Raw genomic sequence first — 19,531 nt, forward strand, 5'->3', positions numbered from 1 at the left:
TCCATGTGGAGGGGGAGCAGCTGTCCCTGACCCTTCTGCTCTGGAGAGAAGGACTAGCCCATGCCCACAAGCTGCTAAGGCCACAGTGAAAGTGTTCCTGGCGGCTGAGCAGGCACATGTCATCGGAGATGGATTGGGTTTCCATGTGCTGCCCTGTGGATAACGATTTCCTGTGGGTTCTCACGATGTTAGAGAACACATGTGCCATAAAACAAGTTGAAAAAGTAGCTGTCCAGCAGCAGCAGCAGCAGCAGGGTTTTCAGTCAGCAGCAGCAGCAGAGACATCACAACAGCAGTAATGAATGTGTAAGGAGAGGCAGGGAGGATGGCTGGCTTGTATGTGACTGCAGCTCCTGAGAAGTCACAGATCTCTGTACCTCAGCCTTTTCTAAGCAGTTTCATGGTTGGAGGAGGCCAGGATCTGTAAAAAGGTGTAATGACAGACCCTTTTGTTCTAAGGCCTGCCTTTAATGCTCTGAATTTCCAGCAGATCACCTTTATTTCCAGTACCTTTTTACCTTTTAACCTGATGTCCCCAGTCACAGATGTCACCCATCAGGGATGCTCTAGGGCTTTATTGTTCACAGTGACTCATGAAACCATCAGCTCTGAAAAGCAGCCCACTAAATGTAAAGGGAATTCAGCAAAACAACACATGACAAGGCAGTTGTGAGAAGTGATGTAAATCTTACTTGGTGCTACATGGCACTGAATTCATCCACACTGACTTCATGGACTCTGCTTTCACACCCAGGGTCACGGACAAAAATGAGTAAAGAATTTTTTAGTATTCCCCACTCTTTTAAGAGGACACTGTTTTTGTGTTCAATGTAGTTTCCCTGTTTCCCATTCTGAATAAGAACACAGTGGTGACAGACAGACAGACAAGATGAACTTAAAGGTCCTTGCCATGCGCGGTGTCTATGATTTCATGAGTCATTTCAGTCAGAAAAGGAGGTGATGAAACATTTGAAGGGAGCCAAAAAGGCATGACATCATGGTACTCTTTCCTTTCTTTGGAATTAGTAGTAAATTAAATTAAGCTCAGCCATTTATCATTAACAAATAACCCTTTTACTTTACTTTCTACTAAATGCATGTCCCCTCTCTCTTAAATCAATTCAGTGGAGAAAAGCGAGAGGCTTTTTCCTGCATATGCAAAGCTGAACAATGTGGTGTTTGAGCCACTTATAGAGCTTCCATCATCAAAACACAGACCAGCAATATCTCCATCATAGCTACATCCAAACACCAACTAAAATACTTAATTGCAGCCTTTAGCAGCAATTCTTGTTCTGGTTGCTTAACTGAGCATCCCATCCATCTGGGTTGGCTGAAATGCCCTGGTGAGATTCCCTGGCCATAGCTGTTTATGACTTTCAGAGTACTGCTGTTTGTCTCTGGCTTGTTTCTTTTTACCACCAGAAGTCAGGATTTTCCTTAACACATGGTAAACTCACAGTGACACAGTTTTGCAGAATTCACCAAGGGTGCCTTGAACTGACTGGGAGGGTTGCAGGAACAAGGTTCAAGCTCCCTCTCTGCAGGTCTCTCCTTTTTCCACTCTTGATTTTTCTCCTCTCTTTTCTCCTAAAACAGACTCCATGATTCTGCTATGCATGTGGTGAAAAGAATAAATAGAAAGTAATCTTGTCAGAGTTTACAAACTGTGATATTTCTATATTTTACCTCTATATTTGATCCTCAGGTTACAAATTGCTAGGAAGAATGATCTTGATACAATTAGAATCACAATATCTGAAGCTTTGAAACAAAGTTGATTGAGGAAAAATTGCTCAAATATCCACAGAACAAAGTTAGATATAGTAAAAATAAGAGGCAATGCCCTTGGGGTTCAAATATGAATTTTGACTGTGGAGGATACTGAAGGTGCTGGGAAACAAGAAATTTGTACTCTCAACTACATACAGATGGCCACTGAATGTCACAGGACAAGGTGGTCTGAAACTGAATCTTTCAAATATATGTGACATGCTGAGGACACATCAGGAAAGGCCCATGTGGTGCTCAGGTCATCAAACTGAGACTGGATGAACACGCTGAATCTTTAGCACAGATAATTTGGGCAGTCTTGGGACGAACACTGCGACGAGGTCCCATGAGGTCACAGAAGTTCTTGCTTTACAACAGCTTCTGTGTAAACCAGGGCTCCTAATTAATTGCTTAATTACTTACAGCCTGTAGAAACCTGCTCAGAACAATGCCATCTGTGCAACAAGGTCAAGGAACGAGGAAGAGCGTCCTCACTGACGCTTTTGGAACCATCACTGAGTATGGTGTCTTGAATTTAATTCAGAAATCTCAGGCTGGGACAGTTACTATTTAAATTAGTACAAAGTCCCACATGTCTCAGGGACTCCAAATCCCACATCCTGTGAGGATTTGGAATGTGCTCTCTGCCATTATCAGCCCAAGGACCACTGCCAGCTTTTGCAGTATGTCCTTGTCAGAGCTACCTGGTTTGGAACTGTGGAAAATGAATTCTCCACAATTCCTTCAACAGATTTCCCATCAGATGAATGTGCCACAAAAAAAGTCCAAATCCAAGATATGAAGGCTCTGTGAACAGAACTGGGAGGAAAAATTGCCTTTCTGGTTCCTACCACTACATTTCTACCCCTCTTGGTAGAGACAGTATCTGCAACTAAAGGTCCCTCATGGTGATACACATCATAATTCTGGGACAGACAGAAACAACCACTGGCCACCATTGGGAATGGGAATGATGGGTAACATCTGCATAGAACTGCACCCTTTCTCCTGGATTTTATGATGATAGCAGGATGAAGAATGGGCTCAGGCAGAGACTGCCAAGCCCATCATTCCCAGAGGATGCTGTAAGACCTCTTCCTTTGCCTCTGTTCTTGCCCATCCTCTTGGAGGAAGCTGAGTCCTCCTGCACTCGTGTGGACTGGCAGGAGCAACTCTGACTCTTCCACACTACTTAGAAATAATGCAAGAAATGGCAATACTGCAACATGTGGAAATGTCATTGATAACTTCTTGTTCATCACAACCCATAACGAGTGTATTTGATACCAAACTGGCATGGGGGAAGGTTTTCCCAACATGAAAAAGGTGTTGTTTTTTCACCCCAAGCAGACAGAAATGCAGAATAGTTTTATTACCAAGAGTAACAATTTTATTACCAACATGACAAAAATATCTTGATGGGTATATTTGAATTTTGAGATGCAAACTGCACAGATGCAAGTAGATCCCAGCCCATTTCTTTTTAGCTGGTGTTGGGAGTTGGGTTGTCCTCTTCTTCTCTCTGTAGAATTTTCCCCATTGTAATGTTAAAAAACTTGTTAGCTACACGCTAGGATGATTATAATAAATTGGAGAGAGGGGATTTTCACCCTCCATCTCAGGGAGGGATTCCTGCCCTTCTTGGCAAATACCTGTCTTTCAAACTGGGACAGCTGGTTCTTGTAGTTTGTCCCAAAATAAATATATAAAAACTTGTTCTCTTTCCTACTGCTGGGAAATCAGTCAATTCAATGACAAATTACCCTTGTGTGTGGGAGGTATCTTTGAGTGCCTAGCTCACTAGATTCAAATATTCATAGAGATACTCTGCAGCCTATTTGAAAGAGATGTGTAGATTGAAATCAGAAGTGATCAATTTCCTTTGCTGTGCATTCAAAGAAAGTAGTAATTCAGAAGCCCTCACCAAAAGAGATGCAGAGAGATAGCAAGCTGTATGTTCAAGATTAAAATATAGCCCTGAGTCTCTGGTACATGATGTTAATCTTTGATAAGAAAATAAAAACTCTGTGTATGTTGCAGACTGATAAAATATTAACCTTAAGCCTTGAAAACCTCCTTATCCATTTAGTGCTGCAAACATTAAACTTCAAGTGAGAGGACCTTCTTTCACTAATCTTGTTTTTTAAAGGGTGTTGCCACAGCATGAAAGAAAGATCTATTCTATAAACATCACCCAATTAACTGCTCTAGATGAACAGTCTGTTCTCCTTGCCATAGCAGAGTTCAATGCAAATCATTCATCACCTTACACGTGAAGACCTTCAGCACATCATAAAGCATCCAAAAGCTTTTGGCCTTCCTGACAATGGAAAGAGATTGGGATGGCCAGAAGAAAGGGACCATATTCCATTACCAGACTGCAAAAAGGTCTCTTCTGTTTTTTTCTCATGCTTCTTTCAGCAGCACAGACACTGGGACATGCAAAATTATGTGCCCATTCCTCCCCTTGGATTGTGAAATGCTCCTTCTATTTGCTCCCCTGAAATATAATGCTTCCTGGAAAATCTTCCTTTGCAGATGCAAAAAAATTGAAGTATTTAGCTAAGTGAGGATTACTAACAAAACCCCAAATCCATTTCCATAATCCTGTTAACAACATCCCTGCTCTCTAAATTGAAAAAAAAAAAAAAAAAAAAAAAAAAAAAAAAAAGGCACTAAAACCCTTCTGTCTAAGACTAAAATGTTCCTTAAACTTAGTCAGAATTGCATATGAATGTCAGGGAGACTGAACCCTTGACAAACTCCTGTGGAATACTTCTTGCCCTGCTCTTCAGATGACTCCACCAGACAGGCCTCTGAGTGAATTTGTGAACATTCCAGGCACTTCCAGCTTAGTGGCAGCTGTGGACTGGAACAATCCTCACATACTCATAAAGCTGTGACATAGCAAGTGAATCACAAAGCAACAAACATTAACAGTGGGATGAAGAGGGTGCCTTCCTGGCATCAGGATATTTTTTACCCTTGCAGTATGACTATATTGACATGTCTCTGGGGCTGCATCTGGCTTAGCAAAATGCTTGAGGCATAAATACCTAGCAAAGAAATATTCCTGTACAATACTTGCTATTGTGCAGGATGCTCCTGAAAATTAAAAAAAAGTCCCTCATCTCCTCAAATAATTTACAGTAATTTCACGAATACAAGCCGCACCAATTTGACTAAGATTTTGCTCCTAAACCGGAAATGCGGCTAATAATCAGGAGCGGCTAATACAACCTCAGAAGTGCCTGCCAGAGTGCTGAGCCGAGCAGCTGCAAAGTCGGCATTTTGCGATTGTTACAAATCGCTACTTTGTTGCACCACGGGTGGAGCCTGGCTCCCTGTAGGCAGCACGGGGGGCGGGGAGAGAGGCGGGAGAGCTCTCTTTCCTCCTCTGCCACAGCCCAGGGGAGAGACGGGGGGGGCCCGGCGCCGCCATTGCTGCGGCCCGGGGAGGAGAGGGGGGACCCGGGCCGCCCCTACCGCGGCCCGGGGAGCGGGGGGGGAAGCCGGCGCCGCCATTGCTGCGGCCCAGGGAGTGGGGGGGAAGCCGGCGCCGCCATTGGTGCGGCCCAGGGAGCGGGGGGGAAGCGCGCGCCGCCATTGCTGCGGCCCGGAGAGGGGGGTGAAGCGCGCGCCGCCATTGCTGCGGCCCGGGGAGGGGGGGGAAGCGCGCGCCGCCATTGCTGCGGCTCGGGGAGCCGACAGGAGCCCCGCGCAAGCCATTGCTGTGGCCCGGGGAGCCGACGGGAGCCCCGCGCAGCCATTGCCGCGGCTCGGGGAGCCGACGGGGTGCTTTGTCCCCGCCCACCGCCGCTGCGGCAGGAGCGGGGAAACTCCGTCCCTGCCCGCCGCCGGCGCCACGGGCGCGGGAAAGCTCCCTCCCCGCCCGCCGCCGCTGCCGTAGGAGCAGGGGAAGCTCCGTCCCTGCCTGCCACCGCAGGGCAGCACCGACCCGGGGTGACCGAGCCCAGTGGCAGCGGCGGCCGGCCCCGAGCTGCAGCACCGTGCTGGCCCACCTGGCCCCGTCAGCGGCCCCTAGCGGGCCGAGCCTGCACAGCCTTAGCTCAGCCAGTAAACCCCGCCCTCCCGCGGTTCTGTTAATAATTGCACGCGGGTCCTCGCTGCGAACGACAAAGCGGCTTATATTCGGGTGCGGCTTATCTATGGACAAAAACCGAAATATTTGCCAACACCCAGAGATGCGGCTTATAGTCAGTGCGGCTTGTATTCGTGAATTTACTGTAAGTTGGTCTCTCTCCTATCTCAAAAATTCCTTGTAATTAAACACCTGCATAATGAATTAAACTCTCCAGGGAATGTTATTTGCCAGCTACTTTTTCAATTATTTAAAATTAGCTTAAGGGCTAAAGCAATCAGGTCATTCATTAATTTAATTCCTTTTTGTAGCTGTACTTCGTGACTTGGAAATAAAACGACAAGATCAAAAGGACAAAGAGGAATGAAAAGGAAATTACACAAGACAATGATAAAGTTCCTTGGCCCATAACCTCACCCAGGATGCACAGTCTCTGCTGGTACACAACACACTCTAAATGGTCATTTTCTTGTGCAGACAAACACTTCTCTGGAGACAGCTACCCAAAGGGAAAAGTTGGCAGGAGCAACGTCCATGCACACGCAAAGCACTGGCTGGCAGCCAGCTCCCACTTGGAAAGATGAGAATTGGAGATGCTGGTAATTCATCAGCCCCACTTCAGAGCCCCTATCTTTGTCTGTGGAATTGCCTGGGGAAAGAGGGGAAGAGATCCTCTTTTACCCAATTTAGGATGAAGCTTTCCTTTCACCTCCCAAAGGACCAGGAATTACAAACTTCTTGAATGTAGTAAACCCCGCCATAGGCTTTTTGCAGAGGCAAAGGATGTCACCCAAACAACCCTAACCAGTGGCCAGAGTCATCCATTTCTTAGCTGCTTTTCCAAGCACAGGAAAGCCAGCACTCCCAACATGGTGACATTTGTAGCTGGCTCATTCAGTAGGCAGCTTCCCTCTGTGTCGTGGCTGGGAACAGAAGCCTTGCTATTTTATTTCCCTCTGCCTGGCAAATCTGTCTCATCTCCTGATGGGAGTAAGGAGGGGAGTGTGGGCCAGCAGCCAGCTGTGACCTTCTGCAAGAAGTCCATGGCCTGGTGAGCTCCCAGGATCACAGCTCTCATGTCGGTACAGTGGCCACACCATCAGCACTGCGCCATCTCACAGGACAGCGGCGCAGAATTCTTCTGGGATGATTTCTGCCACAAAAGACCTTTTCAGCTCCTTGTGAGGAGGAACTCCTTTTAACATCTTTTCACTCATACCTAGCACAGATGGGTATAACTGTTTTACGAATCACCTTTTGCAGCAGAAAAGCTACAACAGTTCAGAAGGGCAAAAGGGCACCTGGGTGTGCAAAGAGCTGGACAAAGAACTCAGGGATTTGCTCTCTGAGTGAGCAACACAGAGAGCTCAAACCTTTGTGTGACAGCCAGCAGAAACCGGGCTGGGCAGCCCCAGAACACACCCCTTACCTTTACCCCAGTCTGTGTGACTCAAAGCAGCAGCCCTGCTTAAGCTAAAGAATTGTGTGATTTGGTATCTGGTCCAAGACAGCAAAACAAAGGCCTTTTATTTCTATTAAAGCTCATCGTCTTTGGACAGTCCTTTGTCAAAGCTTTACTTGGACCAAGAAATAATGCACTGTTGAAAAATCTCTTGAAAATGCAAAAGCCTCTTGTTTGCTTTGCTAGCACTGCTTCAGCTCTGCTGACCAGCATATCCTGCCAGTATAGATCACAGTATGTCACTGCCAAGAGAAGAAAAATACCACATTTTTTGTTTTTCTTTTGCCTTTCTTTGATATAAAAGGTTGCTGCATTCCCTGTACAAACACACACTCCTGGCTCTGTGTCAAGCTCTGTATAATAGACCATATTAATCTTTTTTGATGGAGTAAAGTGGGACAGTGAGGAAAAAAATGCGGTGGACAGATAAGAGCGGGGATCACCATCTAGTCCGGTGGAGTGTGACACACCACACTGCTGTTCTGTCTTACTGTTTTCCCTGTTGATACAGGGACTATGAGCCACCTTTCTAAGGAATAAACAGCAGATACCTGGCTGTTATTTCTCTGTCCTCTTCTTTTGAAGCTGGATGTCAAAACCTTATGCCAGAAAAGCAAGGGCAGTGAAATCCATACATGTATGCTGAGCACTGAAACTCAGATAAAAGCTGTAATTCATATTGTTTGCTGCCTTCCAGTGGGAACATGAGTATCCTTTCCCTCTTCTCCCCAGTGACTACTGAAATATGTCAAAATAGAATTCTTTTTCCAAACCTCTGTCTCTGAAAACTGGATGAAAAGCAACCAAATATTTCAGAAGTAATCACGAAGAAGGACAAGTTACTCTTTTTTTCTGGTCACGTATGCCTTGTTTCCATGTGAAAACCGTAGAAAATCCTTTATCCAGTGAGATAATGCGAGCAAATAATTACAAGGCTTTGCATCCCTGCATCCCCCTGTGAGGGAGGTAATTACAGCAGGGAAGTGATTGCTCCCTTGAGCTCGAAGGGCAATCTGCTGCCTGGCAGGTCCCACCTGCTGCCAGGGAGGAGGGAGGGTGTAGAGGCTACTTGAGAACCTGAGCATGTGGAAAAGTGTGCAGAGGGATTTTTTCAGGTGTGTGTCTAGGTCAGTGACACAGGTCCTTGGAAGGTTCGTGGGAATTGGGTGGAGGGGCTCTGCACGCTCCTATTTCTGCCTGTAAGGGAGCAGGCACAAAGTGAAGCTCATTCATACCATCAAAGGCTCAGCTCTCTCATAATGAATTTCTGTTTACAGTGGGGAGGGAAATGTGTGACATGACATTGCTCTGTTTCCTCAAAATAAAAGCAGGGAGAAAAAGCGGATTCATGCAAAAAGACCTTTCCAGATTGTTGCCACCACCCTCAGCCCAAGCAGAAAGCCTGACAGCCCCTGAGAAATCATCTGACATGTTAAATGGTAAACTTGACAAGCAAAAAAGATATATTTTTAATTTTTTTAAATTTATTTATGAGGCTTCACACTTGCCTACAATCTACAATGCTAAAAATATATTTGGAAAGCAAAAACTGAGGAACCTGCAAGACTCCATAAACCTCCAGGTGGAGACTTATGAAAAAAATAAACATAATGAGGTGGTTTCTTTAATCACAAACTGTTTGTGGGGAAGAGTTTATAGTGAAAGACATAATTTATATTCCTCTTTCAAAAAGTTTCCTTGCAAAATGCACAAAAGCTCCTTTCATTGAGCCCTTCAGCTGTTGACTAATGCGACAAACAAAAAAATGGCAAGCCTAAAGACTCACATGCCTCATTCTGGAGAAGCAAATGTGAGAGAGAGGACACAGGGCACCATCCCAGGAGTAGAGCTGAGAGGGGCACAGGACTGGGCAGCTACAGGAAGTGGAGGCAAGTGTCTTGCAGGAAGGAAAACACAGGTAAAACCAGAAGGAAATAATAGAACAAGTGGACAGCACAGTGATGGCCTCAAAGCTCTGTGTTTTTCTCAGGGAGGATGAAAAGCAGCAAGTCTCAGCATTGCTTGGGATAAGATCATCAGGTGACATCCTGCTTGGAAAACTGGATATCCCAACAGGACAAAAAACCATATTGGGCTTTCATGAAGTGCATCTCTGAATCCACTTCTCCTCACAGCTGGCTCACTTGTGGATGCACATCTTCATTTCCACCACACAGGCAGACCCTGCACAGCTGCACCCATTGATACAGAGGCTCTGCAAGAAGCCCCAAATCAGCAGCACATTGGCAAGAGCCTTGGTGGAGAAAATAAGTCCCACACAGAACAGAAACATCACCTGCAGGAAAAACTTGGCTGTCATGGAGCACAAACCCCCCAAAAGTCAATCATTCTGTTGGTAAAGAGCACCTCTGCTGTCTTACAGCATGCAGCCTTGTGTAATTGTTTTGCAGCATGACACAGGCAAATGTGTCATTAATGTGCTGGCAGGTGATGCAGGAATAAACAGAGCACCTCTGTACTGCAGATACATCTTCTGCAAACAAAGGCTTCAATTCATCCCACACCTAGAGCAGACCAGATTTTTAAAACAAAATTCACTGCCAGTGCTGTATGCTGCATCAAAGAATCCATCCCCCATCTCTGAATTTCCTGCATGCTACAATTTATTCCCAGATGGCTTTTTTGGTAGAACTGCTTAGGAAACTTTAGAAAACATTAAATTTTCAAGAGCTCAAGCAACTGCAAAACAAGAGGTTTGATCATGAGCACCAACAGGTGATCTTTAGCTATACTTTTGACTTTTGATAAAGAAGGGGGAATGTTAGACTATTCTTTTGAGTTAACAAGTGACCTCAAATGTTATCAAGGAGTTGAATGAAATCACATATACAGTTTATGTGCCAAAGTATGAGTTGATAGCCTTGTCAATTTTAGCTTAGCAAGGGGCAGGGTTTTGATGGTTTTTACCAACTATCTCAGCAAGTTCTCAGCCACGGGAGGTTTGGTCTTGATGTCGGTTTCATTTTTCCCCCAGAAAATGCCAGTTTGTTGGATGTGGGGCTTTGCAGAAGAGCCACTTTTTCCACATGTTTTTTCAAGGCTGTGATGGACCTGAATGTGAAGGCAGGGAGAGAAAGGAGCTCCTAGGAGCCCAGGGGGGGACCAAGAGATGCGTCTCTGCTGGAATGGAACAAGCTGGACCATCTTTCCACAAGAGATTTGAAAATTTAATTTAGGCAGCCACATTCAGCTATTCTTCATCTTTATACTAAAACAAAAAACACCCAAATTTTTGTTTGCAAATGCCAAAATCCTTCAGCATACTACCATAATTTTTCCCTGTATTCATGCCTTTTCCACCTTCTGTATTCTTCCATGGAAGTCAGAGGTTCCTACATACTCATGCTGGCCCCTGGGATCCGTTCACAGCTGCATGCCCTGGCCTTTGTACATTAGTTCACAGCACATTTAGCTTCTCAGCCATATTGCTTTTTAGTATTAATTTCATTGGAGGGGTTTGTATTTATTAGACTGTGCTGTGCTTTTTTTGCTCAGATAAAACTATCTCACAAACAATCAAAACTCTAACAATCAAAACTTGTTATTTCACACTGGACAAACACTAATTGTCTCAAGAGACTTCCCAGCTCAAAGACAGACTGATCATTTGAAGTAAAAAATAAAGTAGTTCTCTGTCTCTTTTTGGTTTTTTTTTTTTGTTTGTTTTTAATCTTGAAGAGTAGGATCCTTCAGCTCTGAAGAGCATTCTTGGGTTTGATAAATCAGCAGAGCTGGTAGAGGTTTAGTGCAGGTAGATTAGAAAGACAGCTGAGAGGGTGAATGTGAAGGGTGCTGTGGAGCAGGGACTGTAGTTTGCAGTAGGTACTTGAGAGAAATATAATCAAAAGTTTCCTGGCAGTCACTGATGAGGCTGCCAGTGTGATGCCTTCACATTATCTGCCATGCTGGGAACTCAGTAATTACACTGCAGACACTTGTGAAGATACACTTGTCAAAACAAATGATGGGCACGAGGTGATTGCAAGTCAAGCAATGTTAACACTGTCTCATGAAGGAAACAAACCAAAACACAGCCACTTCTTTGGTAAAAAGATATTTGCACATTAAAATTTGAAAGGAAGAACTGACTGAGCAATTTTTTCCATGGGAAAGGAAATGGTTTCTGGAAAGCAAATGCACATCTGAAGAACAGAAATTATTTTTCTACTTCTGGAAGGATATTCTAAATTATAGCTTGGGACAAGCAAATCTGTTTTCCCAATAGGAAAGCCAAGTGTTTGAGCTATCAAGGGTGTTTTCTATTCAAAAGCTGTGTCCACAGAGGAGTCTTAGCTGGACATATAACCTGACATGGAACATGACCACTGCCAACTAAAAGCTAAAATATTTTGTAGACACCTCCCCCAGCAAAGTATCTCGAAGTATCTCAAAAGGCTACCACGACCACAGAGACATTTCCAAGTGGGTAAGATGCCACCCTCTTGAACTACCTTCCACTGTCCTCAAGAATGTCTGGCAAGAGATATTTTAATATTACCTCATGGGACAGGTAAAAGGCAGCAATTCCCAGCGGCCAGAAGCAGCAGAGCATGGAAAACACAGTGAGGCCAAGATGATCCCTTGGTGGCATCATCAGGAAGTTGTCTTCACTCTCGGTGTCACTCGAGTAATCGCTCTGCAACAGCAAAAGAGAGAAACACAGCTGTGCTGGTTAATGACATTACTGCTTTTTCTCTGCCATCAGCCTATTCCCTGATCGTTTGCCCATTTCTCCTACTCCATCACAGCAGCGGCCAGCAGGTCTCCTCTTCCTCACACACTTTGTCACAGAGTTCCCTCACTCCTGCATAAACTTGAAAGCAAGAAAAGACAAATGTAAAGATATCACTCCAGGGAACCCATGAAAGGAAGGAGCTCTCTAGTCAGATGAACCAGGATGAATATTTCCTTTCAAAAATAAAGGGGTAGAAGGACAGGGAGAAAATCCACAGTATTGCTGAAGCTACCCCTTGAAATTGTGCACTCACCTGAACAGGTGAGATACAAAATCAAAAAAATGCTTTTCATTTTCAGTTTTTTGGCTGGGTTGTATGCTGGCATGGGTATCTGTGGAGACTGCCTCTCTGATATCTCAATTTGCTTTTTCTTTCACATAAGCACGAAATGGGGAAAAGATTCCTCAAGTAATTTTGGTCATGTGCTGAACCACAAAATTATCAGTGATGCTTCCTCCCAAAGACCAAGATGAGTCTGCCTATGAGTTACCAAGGGTGAGAGAGTAATTCTAATCATAAAGTCCTGACCATGCAGACCAATTAGGAACCAGAAGGGTGAAAAAAACAATTAAAAATCACTGAAAGATACCCAACAGCAAATGATACCTCTTAACTCTTCCAGCTTAACACTTCTTTCTCCAAGCAAACCTTCCTTCCTAACATTCTCTTTTACAACAGGACACCTGATCCTGACCTTACCAAGAAATGTTCTCTATTCAGAACCCCCCGACATTGGGATAGTTAATAATTTGCCTACCTAGCTCTGTCTTCACTTATTCCTGGATGTGCAAGAGCTGCACCCTGACACTGAAGAAGCTGGATAATAGTGTTGTTGAGAAGTCAGAATTATATTAATCAGTTATGGTTCCCTTCCCTTTTCCCTTCCCCATCCCATCCCATCCCATCCCATCCCATCCCATCCCATCCCATCCCATCCCATCCCATCCCATCCCATCCCATCCCATCCGTTCTTGGGCACCATCTCCCAAGTTTGTTGGAGAAATCAGGCATTGGAAGGCAGAATGCCAGAGGAAAACATCTACACAGGAAGAAAGAAGCCAATTCCACTTATAAGAGGCATTTAAGATGCAGTTTCATAGCCTGTAAGTGCCTGAGTAGATAATTTCTGATCAGAGACAGCTCTTTCATTCTGTAGAAAAGCTGAAGTGACTGAAACAAGAATAGAGGAAGAGCAGACACCAAGTGCATATTTTAACAGAGATGGTGGTGAACGCTTTTCTGCAGTTGTAATGGATTTTCTATTTAAAAGAAACCCTTTTCTTAAATGAAGGCTGGCTGCCCCTAAAAGCTGTGTGCTTTACGTCAGCCGAGACATTACAACTGCTCTGCAGACAGCCTGCCAAGCTCACCAGAGATGTCAGACAACAGGATCTGCTCTGAACTACCATTGCCAGCAACCTCTGATGGACATTCAGGAAACAGCCCTTTTCCTTTATTCCTTCAAAGCAACCAATTCTGCAACATGCACCCACTGCATACAAAACTAATTTCTCATTTGGCCCTTTGGGATCTGCCTTCAAATTCAGATGGTCCAGTGGTCTGTTTTGACAAAGACCAACACAGTGCTGCTCCAAGTTAGTATGTGTTCTGTCTGCCTCCACAAAATGCCTGTTCCTGTAATGCAGTTAAACATGATGACCTGTTCTGACCAGCACTCTGCATCCTTCTGCTCTGCTGCAAGTGTTTGAAGTTCTCCTCCATGCAGCTGATGCTAAAAGCAGCAGCTAGATGGGGACTCTTCCACCAAAGGTTATAGTTTATCACTGCTCTGCCTCCACACACTCACTCATCCCTGTGCAGCATCTTGCTGATAATTTCTTAAGAGGTGATGTCTCCAAAGCCTGTCATTTATTTAATTTTTCCTGTCTATTTATTTCTTTTGACAACTTTGAGTTTGCAGTTGATTCCCTCTCAGTACTAAAGACATGTAAAAGATCCATAATCCCCTAACACTGACCTGCTGCAACTCCTCTTGCTTCCCCAGCTCCCAGTCTAAAAATTGCCCTGTCATTCAGGCAGCCAGACTTGCAGAGTGGGCTTACAGAGGTCTCTCCTTGCTTGGAAAACTTTTCACATGTAACTTTGCAACATCAAAACACAATGGGAAAAAACCCCAGGATGTAGTTTCCCAAGTCTGTTTTTCTTCCTTGAGCCCTGGACTTTGATCATCTCCCTTGTGATGTTTTCCAGACACCCACAGCCAGCCTGCCCCTAGCTCCTCAGGATCTGGCATCCAGCACATTGCCACTGGAAGGGGATCACTGCAGACAGCAATGAACGGATCCACACTAAAACAAGCTGAGGCAAGCGATGTGACCCTTCATGACTGTCCCCTTTTTGCTTCTGAACTGACACAACAGCCCTCAAAGAAGTGTCCCAAACATCCACCCTCTAAAAATTACAGCATGCAGCTCACCCAGAGCTCCTGCCACTCACAGGCTGGATCCCAGAGACACCACTGCAGAGCTTCAGTCTGAAAACTCTGGGAAGTGATGATGAGAAAGGGAATTGCCACGGGCCCTGGCTACTCCTAACAAGATTCACAGGAGGGCACTTGGACACTGCTGAAGGTGACTTCCCAGCCATGCTCATTTCTTCTGGAGCTGGCTAATAGAGGTTAATATCCCTTGGCAGGGCTCAGTATCTCCAGATTTGAATGGCTTCTCCTTCAAAGGCGAAAAATAGGTCAAATGCAAAGTGTAATCACTCTTGTAATCTGCTAATAATGTGCCTTTGAAGGAACACAGAGATACAAAGTGTGTCCTGTGAGTGACTGCATACCTGAGTGCCACACCTCTTAGGAGCTCGTACCTGGGCACCACACCTCTGACAGCCCCCTGTGCTCTCCTGAGCATACGCCATGGGACAAACCACTGAAAATTATATTCCTATATTCTCAACACAGCCCTAGACGAGCTTGGACAAGGTATTTATAGCACTGTTTTATTCCATTGCCCAGGTGCAGAACAGAGAAAATACTGTACACCCAATCCAGAGGAGAGCTGTGATCACCAGTGAATTCTTCAGTAAAACAAGGCTGCAAGACCCTGTCTTTGCCCATGTTGCAGAGCTCTCTGAAAAGGGACTCTGCCATACTGAGCCCTGCCAGGGGTGTTCAAACATGCTTTCTGCATACCTACAGCCAGGGAAGGCCGAGGATACAGCCCAGTGCAGGAAGCACTGACAGAAAGCATGTGTGACGTCATGGGGCTTGATGGGCATAAATCTCCTCAGGGTCTTCCTTCATGTTGGGGAAAGTATGTGCCAGGAAGTGCTTGGGTACATTGAGAAGAATGTTTGGATGGTACAGGATCCAGATTCTATCCCTACAGTTTCATGCTTAGGTCCAAAGGATGAATTTTCACAACAGAATCCAGCACTTTCTAGTGGGGGAAAAAAAGACGAAATTTATACTTTGAAATCATTACATTTCTTTCCTTCTTTCATTCCCAAAACATTCTATTTATTTTGCATTTAGAGATTGTTTCAGATATTGCTGGATGCTGAGAAAAAGTAAGAGGGTTTTAAGAGAGAGCTCCAAGGTATTCTTTTATGCGATGTATATGAATAATTTAACTTGTTGCCATGAATAGTTTGGTTGTCTCTAAATAAGTAACCTACCTAGTGGCTAGGAGGGAAACTAGCAGGCATATAATATGACAAATGCTATTTTTGGATAAAAGACGGTACATTAAATCTAACAGGAGGGTATTTAATCTTGTAACTAATTTCATATTTCACTGCCGCCACTTTTGACAAGTTGTCTGTCTATTAGCTGTGGTTTAAAGAACTCATAAGATATTTATAAATTTTACCAGCAATACCTAAATAGGGAGTAATTTGATTTCAGGGTTGGGCATGCAAGAGAGAAGTTTAAAGCATCAAAGAATGTGCAGCCTCCTGTTTTCATGCCTGGTAATTGCTGGAGCAAAGCAGGGCTCTATATGCTAATGAGAGCTGTTTCTGAGATGCTTTTCCCTCCAGACAATTATGATTTTCTTAGGCAGACTGAACAACACTCTACCAGGACCTGAGAAACACTGTTAGTAAAAAATCCCTACAAATTAGCCTCTGTCCACCAGCTTCTGTGAACCAGAAGAGCACAATACAGCAGACACCTTTTTTTCTGGTCTGGTGCTGCCAAATTAATCTCTCCTCTCCTGCATGACCAGCTGCAACTGCAGAATTTGGACGTTCCTGGAATGGAAGCTACTTGCCATGCTGAGCTACTTCTTGCTGAAAACAGCTGCTCAGCAGGTTGATCCTTTGGGAACATGGAAAAATTCATGGAGGAGTGTGAAAATCAGTGCTGCACAGGGTTGGTCAGGGAGCAGAACAATGGAGACTGACCCTGGTCTCAAAGCAGAAGTGTTTCCAGCTAACCAGGTCCTCATCCAAACCATGGCTGGTTTTCTCCTCCCCTGTTCCTAGTGGAGCAGAAATTTTGATGGAGAGGACAATCCATGGGTGGTGTGTACTTTGTGAAGGTCTTCTTAATCTGAGCACTTTGTACACACAGGTCAAGATGGTTGTCCATACACCTGTGTTTGTTAGCACAGTGTCACCCCAAAGGGTCAAATGAGACAGGGAATCTGTGATTCCAGATGCTCTGTATCCATTCAAGAACTGCCATGTTTGACCTCAGGTCTGTTTCTGAGAAACAGGTTAGAATAAGAAGGAGCCGGGAAAAGGATTCACACACCTGTTACCAAAATTTACTGTCTCATTTATCACTCTTAAGATCAGGGGAGGAGGAAGTTCTATAGCTAGTTTTTAAGACACAAATGTTCTTTGTCAAAAGCTGATCAAGTTCCTCCAGTACCACTTTGAAGAATGCTTTTCCTTATGCTGCTCATTTTCCCAGCCTTTTTTTATCTCATTCTTTGAGAGTTGGCTTAAGAATGTCTTCTTGAATTGACAAGAGGGAGACTTTTTTGGTGCCTGAATGTCAGGCCAGATGTGTTAATAACACCATGTGTGCTGCAGTCACTTGTGTCACTACTGCATGAGAAAAACTGGGGCAAAAAGACAGGAACCAGGAATTCTGTTTTGATTAAGGAAATTACACTTCCCACGGTCAATTCTGAAATTCTGTGGAGGGGTGTGATTTGAGCTAATACTCTCACATGCTTCAGAGAGATGTTTTCTGTCTCCCTGTGGAGGCATTGAATACTCCATTAATGGCACGCACTGGGAAAAACACTTCCCTCTTCCCACCTTACCAATGCAGAGAAGAAAGGGAATAAAAGTGAAGTCAGACTCTTGCTGTATTTCCCCTGTGCTGATCACAGGGTGAGACACTGGTATTATAGGAGGTGAAAATATAGGAGGCTTGTTTGGTCTCGGTCCTAACCAAAAATCACAGCAATAGAGAAGCACGGCCCGTGTCCCTATCTCAGCTGGAATATTCATGATTGAATGTATGACTTTTCTCTAGACAGCCAGAGGGTTTTTGCTAGGTTAGGAGTCTCTGACCAATGCTGGAGGAAGTTTTCAGATCACCAGCATTACGTTCACCCTGCATGGCCACAAACACTGGCAAACACAAATCCCTGCCAGAATTGGGCCTCTGGTTAAAATTTTTAAAATGCATCATTCAAGAAAGAATGAAGTTGTTTCCATAGTCTCCCCTGTTATTTTACAGTGAGTATTTTATCAATGAGGCATGGGACTCCAGAAGAAAACATTGCACTTGGATCTAAAACGTGTTTTGCTCCATGAGAAAAATATCATTTATTTCAGAGATATGGATTCACTGCAGCTTAAAACCCAAAGACTTCTGTTTCTGCGTTCACTCTGAGACAGAAATGTTTTGTGTCTGAGCCAGTAATTTAAAACATTCTGCTCAAGTCAGGTGAAGGCAAGAGATGATGTTGGCCTGCTGAGTAAGATGGGCTCCATGCAAATAGACAGATGCTCCCAACCTTACACATCATTCAAGCATATGGGTCTTCTTCTGCTTCTGGCCAGCCCCTTCAGAGGCAGAAGGGAAATGCTGATCTCCTTTAGGGTCAATGGGAATTTTGCCATTGGTATCCACAGATCTGGGATCTTACCCAACAAATAAGATGAGCAATCATTCATTGTCCTAGTGGACGAGAAAGTGATACAGGTGCCCCAAAAAGCAGCTGACTCCATGCTGTTCAGCTCTAGGGGGTTTTACACTTAATTTCAAAGACACCCTCTTCCTCCCAAGCCTTCCCCATATCTCCCAAGTGACATCTGACCTCTAGTTCCTGGAAATCCTCCTCTTCCTCCACCTCATAGGAAAGGGTGTGGATCTTGATGTCATCTGCGGAGAGGTCGATGAATTTGCTGTCAGGGTACTCCAGGCTGTCTTTGGTGGGCGAGTGTTCCTCGATGAAGGTCGTCTCACAGCACTCCGAGCCCAGGCTCTCGCCCCATGAGCGCAACATGTTCTCAGAGTAGAGTATGATGTTGGGCCTGTAGTGAGACTCCACTGTCTGCTGCAGCATGCTGGGGTCCAGGAGCTGCTGCACAGGGTCACTCCTGCCGTTCTCCGGGCATCTGGGAGAGCACAGGCTGCCCGCTCTGTGGCTCTGGTACTGAGGGGTGGGGTACACAGAGACCAGACCATCTCGGCTCTCTGCCACTAAGTTCCTTGTGTTAATTAAACCATTCCTTTTCCCAGCCTCAGTGATCTTACTGTGCATCAGCACGCTGCTCTGCTCAACCAAGCCATCCATACTGGAGGTGTCCAAGGCAGTGAGACCAGTTGCCTTTACTTTGCTGTGCCTTAGAGCTCACGCTGGGTGAGTAGCTCCCATTTTCCTGATGAAGAGTGGAAACAGAAACCAAGGTGAGGACAAAGGCAATGAATTGAGGGACTCAAGTCAGCCTGTCTTCCATGTAATCTCAAGGAAAAACTGAGCCACATATGTGTGCACAACCTGACTTAGTTCTCCAAATATAACCCCCACTCAGAGAGGCACAGAACACCTGCCCCACATGCATGGGATGTAGAGAAGCAGATGAGGTGAAATGTCTTGGTAGGGACAGACCCCATCAAGAATGGCTTTGGTGCCTGCTCCAGCCTCCCACGGGTACACAGCTGTCATCCTGGGTCAACATCCCTTTCATCTAAACACTTCGATAAGGGATGGGGAAATAACCAAAAAAAGACCAAAACAAAACAAAATCTTCTGAAATAATAATTTTCAGCTCTCAGAAATCTGCAACTGCAAAAGATGGGCAGGTGCTGTGTTCACCTGTCAGTGTCTGCAGCCACCCTGTGCCCTTGGCACGTACTTTACTGTCCTTTGAAAACCCATTTTTTCCAGCCCAAACACTTTCTCATCAGGCTTCTTGTTTTTCTCAGACATAGGCAAAGAAAAATGCCTTTTGAAATACAGGTGTGCTGGCCACAGCAACAGTCAATTGGGCATGAGCATAAAA

At 44.8% G+C, this 19,531-nt stretch overlaps 1 protein-coding gene across 1 annotated transcript in view; it reads right to left on the reverse strand.

Moving 5' to 3' along the window:
• SYNDIG1 (synapse differentiation inducing 1) overlaps positions 1 to 19,531 on the reverse strand; it is a 47,943-nt gene that overhangs the window by 19,549 nt on the left and 8,863 nt on the right. Inside the window, exons 2-3 of the mRNA XM_033056712.1 lie at positions 18,343 to 18,907; positions 11,857 to 11,994 (exon numbers count right to left, since the gene is read on the reverse strand). Of these exons, the coding sequence (XP_032912603.1) occupies positions 11,857 to 11,994; positions 18,343 to 18,822 (618 nt within the window). The 5' untranslated portion in view covers positions 18,823 to 18,907. The remainder of the gene's footprint in view (positions 1 to 11,856; positions 11,995 to 18,342; positions 18,908 to 19,531) is intronic.

This window comes from Catharus ustulatus, chromosome 3, assembly GCF_009819885.2.
Source record: "Catharus ustulatus isolate bCatUst1 chromosome 3, bCatUst1.pri.v2, whole genome shotgun sequence".
Classification (NCBI taxonomy): domain Eukaryota; kingdom Metazoa; phylum Chordata; class Aves; order Passeriformes; family Turdidae; genus Catharus; species Catharus ustulatus.